The sequence below is a fragment of the Gadus chalcogrammus genome, chromosome 8, assembly GCF_026213295.1.
Source record: "Gadus chalcogrammus isolate NIFS_2021 chromosome 8, NIFS_Gcha_1.0, whole genome shotgun sequence".
In the NCBI taxonomy this organism is placed as follows: Eukaryota; Metazoa; Chordata; class Actinopteri; order Gadiformes; family Gadidae; genus Gadus; species Gadus chalcogrammus.
In genome coordinates, this window is record NC_079419.1 from 27,222,535 (window position 1) to 27,231,557 (window position 9,023).

At 43.8% G+C, this 9,023-nt stretch overlaps 1 protein-coding gene across 1 annotated transcript; it reads left to right on the forward strand.

The window, feature by feature from the left end:
- The first annotated feature begins 289 nt into the window (after nucleotides 1–289).
- Nucleotides 290–7,364, forward strand: LOC130386964 (uncharacterized). Its single transcript, XM_056595869.1, has 2 exons — nucleotides 290–618; nucleotides 1,182–7,364. Exon 2 carries the CDS (start codon nucleotides 2,824–2,826, stop codon nucleotides 5,302–5,304), a length of 2,481 nt encoding a protein of 826 aa, XP_056451844.1. The 5' UTR covers nucleotides 290–618; nucleotides 1,182–2,823; the 3' UTR covers nucleotides 5,305–7,364.
- Nucleotides 7,365–9,023: the final 1,659 nt, after the last annotated feature.

A 9,023-nucleotide genomic window follows, 5' to 3' on the forward strand; every position in this document is an offset into this window, starting at 1 on the left:
GAGAGAAAGTATTTATTTTCTGGTCCCAGTTTTTATATGCTCCGGATTACACATATGTTGTTTGTGGATTTAAATGATAGTTTTCCATGCAAAGAAAACTAAACATTTTCGTGAAGAAGTTTGATAATGTTAGGCTTTTTCCAGATGGAGGATAAAATCATCAAAAGAGGTGAAAACCATTATAAGTTGGGGCATGTAGAGAGTTTCAGTTATGCTGATGGGGAGATTGTCGGTCTTGTCCACGTTAAGTAACAGAAGATACGAGACATGTACTTTCTCATTGTGTTTTCTCTACAGCCTTTAACTAAACAATTGCACAATAAACGGTCAAACTCTTAACATGAAAATGTATCATTTAAATACATAAACAACATATTTGTAAGCCGGGGCATATAAAGACTGGGACCAGAAGATAATTACTTTCTCTCCATTGAAACCCATAAATATTTTTCGAGGTCCCATTGGCTCTACCGGAAAGGGCGTGACTCCGCCACTCTTTACGTTCGTTAATTGGTCACACTGTTAGTGCGCACTGCGCATGCTCACTTCCACGGCGCACTTTGCAGAGGCCTGAAGGACACCTTTTTTTGTCGTTTTACGTGCGTGTTTATGATCCAAGTAAGTCTGTATTTCCTACCAAATATGATGTATGTTTCCATTCACACATATTTTCAATTCGAATTTATCGATTGTTGCGCGATTCTAATGGCGGTTGCTGTTGCCGTGCGCTAGCCAAGCAACTAGAAGGACTGAAATGAAATATGTTAAACTGTCTCCAATGATAAAGAACACACAGGCTAACTTGGGAATCAGGCCCTATGTCCAAAATTCCAAACTACCCCTTTAAATACAGTTACTGGAATGTGGACAATGTTGAATATGTTTGAATAATCTATTGATAGTTGGCAGCATGAGTGTACATTAGTGTAAGAACAGTAAACAGCTGAAATAAAACATAATTTTGTTCGACTTAAAAATCTTACTTCGCGCTATGGCGATCACGTGATTCAACACGTGATTTTGCCTCAAAGTAAAATTTAGCTAGGAATGCAATTTAGCGATCTGGCAGAATGTTTGAAAAGAATGCCCGCGAGAGAACCAACTTCCGGAGAACATCTACCGGTACTACAACTGCATCTAATGTTACATCTGTTACATTTTAAATTGTGTGTATTTTTCAGTAATATGACACTGACAAGGGAATTACTGCAGAGGACAGCGCAAGGGGGCAAACGATTAATAAGATGGCTCCAGAAGGAGAGGCTGGTTGCAAGGAAAAAACGATGCCCTGTGTGCAACAACAGAATGCAATTCAAAAGAACCAACACGACCAAGGATGGATACAGGTGGTAAGAGACGATCATCATTGCCACACAGGCTACACTCAGATCAATGTGCCATTAGATTATATTGCATCTTAACATTGTACTTCAATTTCAATTCCCACTCGGAACTTGCTCTCCTCTGCTGTTTCTCTCTCCTACTACTCACAAAACACAAAACCATAGGAGGAGCAGCGACTTTGGGACAGTGACACATGTTTTATTATTTTGGTTCCGTACTATAGCACCTTCCGTTTGAAAGGATGCCCATGAAGTTAAAGTGCATACTGTCAACTTTAATTGTTGAGTATTTAAATCCATATCAAATGACATTGAAGCAGCTTTTGTACATGGTCCTCCCATTTTAGGGCTTCCTATTCTTTGAACATAATGCACAAGTCAAACACCCAATCTCAATCCAATTTAGTATATATATTTCACATTGTTACGTACAGTGTTCTGTATGTCTTATATGTTATGCATGGTATAGGCCTACATGTATTGTGTTCTGTTTTGTGTAGTATGTTTGTGTTGTTGTTCTGTCTCCTCCTCCTGTTTTCATTCTCCAAGTTCTCAGATGTGCGCACCTGGTCCCGATCACCAAATCACCACACCTGTTCCAGATCTCCCATCAACCATTCCCCTTTAAATAGTCCTGTGTTTGTTTGTCAGGGGGGAGTGCTTTGGTTTGAGCTGTAGCAGAGCTTTGGTTGAGCTCTGTTTGCTAGTGTTTGCTAGTGTTTGCTAGTGCTTGGTTTCTTTGTTGGTTTATTGTATTGTCTTTAGTTGTTACATGTTTGTTTAAACCTTACTACTTTAGTTGTTAGCAGCCTACTTTAGTTTTGTCTTTGTCTTTGTTAATTCTTTTGTTGTGCGCACAGGGTCAATAAGGACAGGTAAGATACCCTGGGGTTTACATATTTCATACACGTAGGTTTACCCGTTGTTAATACCCTAGGTTAGAGTGAGCACCACCCACTGTACTTTTTCGGTGCAAAGCACCTGTCAATGGGGGGTTGGGTTTTGTTATGTTCTTTTCTTTGGTGCCACTGACAGTCCTTGTTGATCCCTGTGTTGCCTTTTTTTGTACATAAACACTTTATATTGAATTCACCTTTTGTCTTGGATTTTGTGTGACTGCACCCTCACTTGCCCAAACCTGTTGCCCTTATGTTGCGTCCTACTCCGAGCCACCAGGGGGGCGTAACATAAATTGGGGGCTCGTCCGGGATCCTTGATCCTTTTAAGCAACGGGTTTGATGAGTGTTGGTGTGCAGTGCACACGTCAAGTAGGCTGGTAGTGTTGGTTAGGTTGGTAAAGTTTTGGGTAAGGCTATTTGAGAAAAAATGTGTGTTTAACCTTGAGGGATTTCTTAGTGATCCTTCTGTGGATCAGATTGATCGCTGCAGAAAAAAAGATTTGTATGCCATTGCGGCACATTTTTCATTTGAAGCATCAGCAGGTCTGCTTAAAGCAGAATTGAAAGAAGCTGTTGTACAGATGTTAGTACACGAAAAAGTGTTTGGTACTGGCAGCGGTGCGACTGCTAGTGAGCCTACTATTTCCCCATCCTTGTCTTCTAGCTCAGAGAAGGAGAGCAGGGAGGAAGAAGTAGTTGAGAGAGGGCTGGTTGAGAGTAAGCCAGTTCCTGTAGATACAGACGCTAATGTGGAGTTTAAGCCTCCTCATACTGTGCCCCGATTCTCTCCGTTTTCCTTACCTAGGGTAAGTGATGATGCCCGCCATAGGCTACGCATAGCGCGTTTGCAACTGGAGGCTCAAGAAAAAGATAGAGACGCTGAATACAGTCACAAGTTGGCTATTCGGAAGATGGAGCTAGAGATGGAGGCGGACACCGCCAACCGCAAAATTGAATTAGAGATAGCTGCAGAAAAAGAGGTGAAGCTTAAGCGCCTAGAACTGGAAGCTGCTTCTCTGAGTTTAGCTCAATCACCTGGTCATAGGTCCATACATTCTGATCCCTCTGCGCCTACGAGAGGTTTTGAGGTGAGCAGAAATGTTGTTTTGGTACCTCAATTTCGTGAGGCGGAAGTAGATGCCTATTTTACTGCGTTTGAGCGAGTTGCCACCTCACTGAAATGGCCAAAAGAGGTCTGGTCGATACTGCTGCAGTGTAAACTGACAGGTAAGGCCCAGGAAATTTATGCTGCACTTTCTCTAGAAGAGAGTTTATGCTATGAAAGTATTAAGACAGCTGTGCTTCGTGCCTACGAACTAGTGCCTGAGGCCTATAGACAGAAATTTAGAACTTTTAAAAAAGTGTCTAATAAAACCTTTGTTGAGTTTGCCCGTGAGAAGGAGACTTTGTTTAATCGATGGTGCAAGGCAAGCAATGCGATAAATTTTAACACTCTGTCACAATTGGTCCTCATTGAAGAGTTTAAAAATAGTCTGCCTGATCGTATTGTGACGTATCTCAATGAGCAAAAGGTAGGGACATTAGCGGAGGCTGCTGTGCTTGCCGATGAGTTTGTTTTATCGCACAAACAAACTTTTGTGAGTCCCCGATATGAGAGTAGGTCTTTTACTCCTTCTGCCTCAGCTAGAATGCCGTCTAGTCCTCCACGTCCATTGCCACTCCGCTCCACTGAGGAACGAGAGCTTTATTGTCACCAAACAGGTCACGTAAAGAATGACTGTTTTATGTTGAAACGCAAGCTGTCGCAGCCAAGCAAACGACCAAAAGAGGTTTTGTTAGTACGAACGTTAGTGGGTCCAGTGTCCCTAGCCCCGGAGATGGAGGGTGACAATCTGGAACCCTGTTATAAACCGTTCATGTTGGACGGGTTGGTTTCTCTCAGCGCAAATGCGTTGAACCAGTGTCCAGTGCGTATCCTTAGAGATACTGGCGCAGCACAGTCTTTTATCTTATCAGATGTGTTACCTTTTAGTAATGACTCTTCAAGTGGCTCTAGTGTGCTTGTGCAAGGCATTGAAATGGGGTTTGTGTCTGTGCCTCTCCATGAGATACATTTATCCTGTGACTTAGCAAATGGAGTGTTTAAAGTGGGTGTGCGCCCGTCTTTGCCTGTTAGAGGCGTCACATTTCTACTAGGGAATGACATCGCTGGTGGCAAAGTGATGCCAGCTTTAGAAGTTCTAGAACGACCTGAGATTTTGCAGCCTGATGTGTTGGCTCAGGACTTCCCTGAAGTGTTCCCTGTGTGTGTGGTCACTCGTGCTCAAGCACGTAGTTTGGGTGAAGCAGTTGTTTTGTCGGATACTCTGTTCGCGACTGAGTTGACCGGCCAGACTGTTTCTCCACCTGTGTTTCCGCAGTCTACTGCTGAGCCGAGTGTCCAGCCTAAGGTTCAATGTGATACTTCCACCAAAGAGACAACTAGGTTGCCTATGATTAGAAGTAATCTGATTGCTGCTCAGAAAGAGGACGTGACTTTGGTGAAGTGTTTTGATGCGGCTCTTGCTCCAGAGAGCGCTAAAAATAAAGAAAGTGACTATTTTGTTGAAAATGATCTCTTGATGCGGAGATGGAAATCTCGCGCTGAGTTTGATAATGACTGGACTAATGTCTTTCAAATTGTTGTGCCTACACCGTACCGACAGTCCGTTCTATCTCTGGCTCATGAACATCTCTGGTCTGGTCATCTAGGTATTACAAAAACCTATGACCGAGTGTTGCGACAGTTCTTCTGGCCAGGTTTGAAGCGAGATGTGTCGTTGTTTTGCCGTACATGCCATGTATGTCAGGTCACGGGGAAGCCTAATCAGGTTATAAAGCCTGCGCCTCTTCACCCTGTCCCAGCTATAGGGGAACCGTTTGAGCATGTACTTGTGGATTGTGTTGGCCCTCTGCCAAAAACGAAATCCGGTAACCAGTTCCTGTTGACCATAATGTGTGTAGCTACCCGGTACCCTGAGGCGATCCCTCTTAGGAGCATAACAGCTCAGTCAGTAGTAAAGGCCCTGATCAAGTTCTTTTCTACTTTTCGGGCTCCCTAAGATCGTGCAAACCGATCAAGGTACCAACTTCCTTTCGGGTATTTTTGAACAGGCTTTAACATCACTGTCTATATCACACAGAATCTCGAGTGCTTATCACCCGGAGTCACAGGGCGCGCTCGAAAGATGGCATCAGACGTTTAAGTCGGTGTTGCGGAAATATACCATGGAGAGTGGTAGGGAATGGGATGAAGGAGTCCCTTTGGCTTTATTTGCAGTTAGGGAAATAGTGCAAGAGTCACTAGGATTTAGTCCAGCAGAGCTGGTATTTGGTCACACAGTGAGAGGCCCTTTAAGAATGTTGAGAGACCAGCTAACTGGCGAGAGTTCGCCCACCCAGCGAAACGTTCTGACCTACGTCAGTCGCTTCAGAGAACGACTGCACGAGGCTTGCAGTATCGCTAGGGAAAGTCTCTCTGTTGCACAACAGGGTATGAAGCGGCATTTCGATAAGAAAGCACTTCCGGTCTTTTCAAGCAGGTGACTTGGTTTTAGTGTTGCTGCCCATTCCAGGTAGTTCAATGAGTGCACGATTTTCAGGACCGTACACTATTGACAGGAGTTTGAGTGAGACTGATTATGTAGTCAGAACCCCTGATAGAAGGCGGAAAACCAGAGTGTGTCACATTAACATGTTGAAGAGGTACTACACTAGAGGCAACGCTCAGCTTGAGACTCACAGTGCGCCTCTTGTAGCCACTGTTGCGGCTTCGGTGTCAGTAGCTGTGAGCCCTACGGCAGAGAGTGATGAGGATGGCCTGAGTTTGCGCAATGCCCAGCAACAGACACCTCGGTTGACAAACTCAGAAATGTTGTTAAAACTACCGTCTTTAATGCATCATTTAAGCAGGGAACAGGAAGCTGACCTACTCTGCCTTATCTCTGAGTTCCCCTGTCTGTTTGGAGATGTGCCTACCCGCACTACGGTGTTAGAGCACGACATAGATGTGGGTGAGTCCAGACCGACTAAACAGCACCCATACAGAGTAAATGCCTACAAGAGATCTCTGATGAAGAAAGAGGTTGATTATTTATTGGAACATAATTTAGCACAGCCCAGCTCTAGCCCATGGAGTTCTCCGTGCTTATTAGTTCCAAAGCCTGACGCGACTGTCCGTTTCTGTACAGATTATCGGAAGGTAAACAATGTCACTGTGCCGGACTCTTTTCCTATGCCCCGCGTAGATGATTGCGTGGATACCATAGGATCAGCTCGCTTTGTAACAAAGTTAGACTTATTGAAAGGTTATTGGCAAGTTCCCCTTTCACCACGGGCTTCTGCCATCAGTGCATTTGTGACTCCAGATAATTTTCTACAGTATTCCGTGATGGCTTTCGGGATGCGAAACGCACCGGCCACTTTCCAGAGGTTGGTGAATATTGTGTTTAGTGGTGTGCCTAACTGTACTGCATATTTGGATGATGTGGTAATACACTCGTCAGAGTGGCCTGCTCATGTGGATTCGCTCAGAACCGTGTTTCAACGACTGGCTGATGCATCTCTGACACTGAACCTCGCGAAATGTGAGTTTGGGAAGGCGACGGTGACCTACTTGGGTAAACAGGTGGGCGGAGGCCAAGTGCGTCCCTTGGAGGCCAAGATCGCAGCTATTACGTCTTTCCCAGTACCCACCACTCGGCGGGAGTTACGCCGATTCTTAGGAATGACAGGTTACTACAGAGGGTTCTGTAGGAACTTCTCTTCTGTTGCAGCCCCAATGACTGACTTGATCAGTCCATTGGTTAAGTTTGTATGGTCAGATCGGTGTCAAATCGCCTTTGAATGCTGCAAAGCGTTATTGTGTAATGCCCCAGTACTGAGTGCTCCTGATTTTGATAAACCGTTTGCCATTGAAGTAGATGCGAGCTGTATTGGTGCTGGTGCAGTTTTAACTCAGATTGATTCTGAGGGTTTGGTCCACCCTGTAGGTTTCTTTTCAAAGAAATGTACTAGTAGCCAAATGCGCTCCTCTACAATAGAGCAGGAGACGTTGGCTTTGCTGCTAGCGCTCCTATGTATGTTACGCCCCCCTGGTGGCTCGGAGTAGGACGCAACATAAGGGCAACAGGTTTGGGCAAGTGAGGGTGCAGTCACACAAAATCCAAGACAAAAAGTGAATTCAATATAAAGTGTTTATGTACAAAAAAAGCCAACACAGGGATCAACAAGGACTGTCAGTGGCACCAAAGAAAAGAACATAACAAAACCCAACCCCATTGACAGGTGCTTTGCACCGAAAAAGTACAGTGGGTGGTGCTCACTCTAACCTAGGGTATTAACAACGGGTAAACCTACGTGCATGAAATATGTAAACCCCAGGGTATCTTACCTGTCCTTATTGACCCTGTGCGCACAACAAAAGAATTAACAAAGACAAAGACAAAACTAAAGTAGGCTGCTAACAACTAAAGTAGTAAGGTTTAAACAAACGTGTAACAACTAAAGACAATACAATAAACCAACAAAGAAACCAAGCACTAGCAAACACTAGCAAACACTAGCAAACACTAGCAAACAGAGCTCAACCAAAGCTCTGCTACAGCTCAAACCAAAGCACTCCCCCCTGACAAACAAACACAGGACTATTTAAAGGCGAATGGTTGATGGGAGATCTGGAACAGGTGTGGTGATTTGGTGATCGGGACCAGGTGCGCACATCTGAGAACTTGGAGAATGAAAACAGGAGGAGGAGACAGAACAACAACACAAACATACTACACAAAACAGAACACAATACATGTAGGCCTATACCATGCATAACATATAAGACATACAGAACACTGTACGTAACACACATACTGAAGAGAAGACAAAAAGCCTGTAGAACATCCAACCCAGTCTCACCAATATGCGTACAGATCGCACGGTTTGACACTTTCAAAATGCGTGCAGTACATACGCCAAATGACCATTTCGCGTGCATATGATACGCAAAACCCAGCATTAACTACTGTGGAGGGCGGATAAGTCCATTTCGCGTGCATATGATACGCAAAACCCAGCATTAACTGAATGGGAAATGCAATATTTTAGGACAGATTCACCATTAAACGTGTTTCTAATGACATTTCTAGCGAGAAATGTACTTTTTCCTTGAATAATCTTCAGTCAGTGAATGTATGATCTTTATTAATCTTTATTATCTGAATGGGAAATGCAATATTTTAGGACCGATTCACCGTTAAACGTGTTCCTAATAACATTTCTAGCGAGAAATATACTTTTTACTTGCATAATCTTCAGTCAGTGATTCTGTCTGATCTTTAGTTTGATAGTTATTAGGAAGATTTTATCGGCTCGCTCGCATGTTTCAACGACGTCAGGTTGTTAGGGACGCTGCTTTCGCTAAACTAGCAACTCACGTGTTTCCTGCGTTTGGGTTATTAAACCGTTACTTTATGTAACTTTTAATGATATCATCTTGTTAGAAACACGTATATCTGAGAGCCAACCCAGTCGCCAAAAGCATACGTTGACAGTGTACGTTTTCATGAACACTGGATTACGTCGCGTTTCAACATAAAATAGCGTGTCACACACACACACACACTGCATTTCGCTGCTAAATAAATAAATAAATACTAAGGCAGAATAAAGAATAATTTCATTCATTATCATTCAACTTCAACATGTGTTATTACAGTATAGTGGTGTAGGGATGACGTATGTTGGCCAACCCGGAAGGGAGCGTCGCCCTGGGTTCCCTTGACAAAAAGCC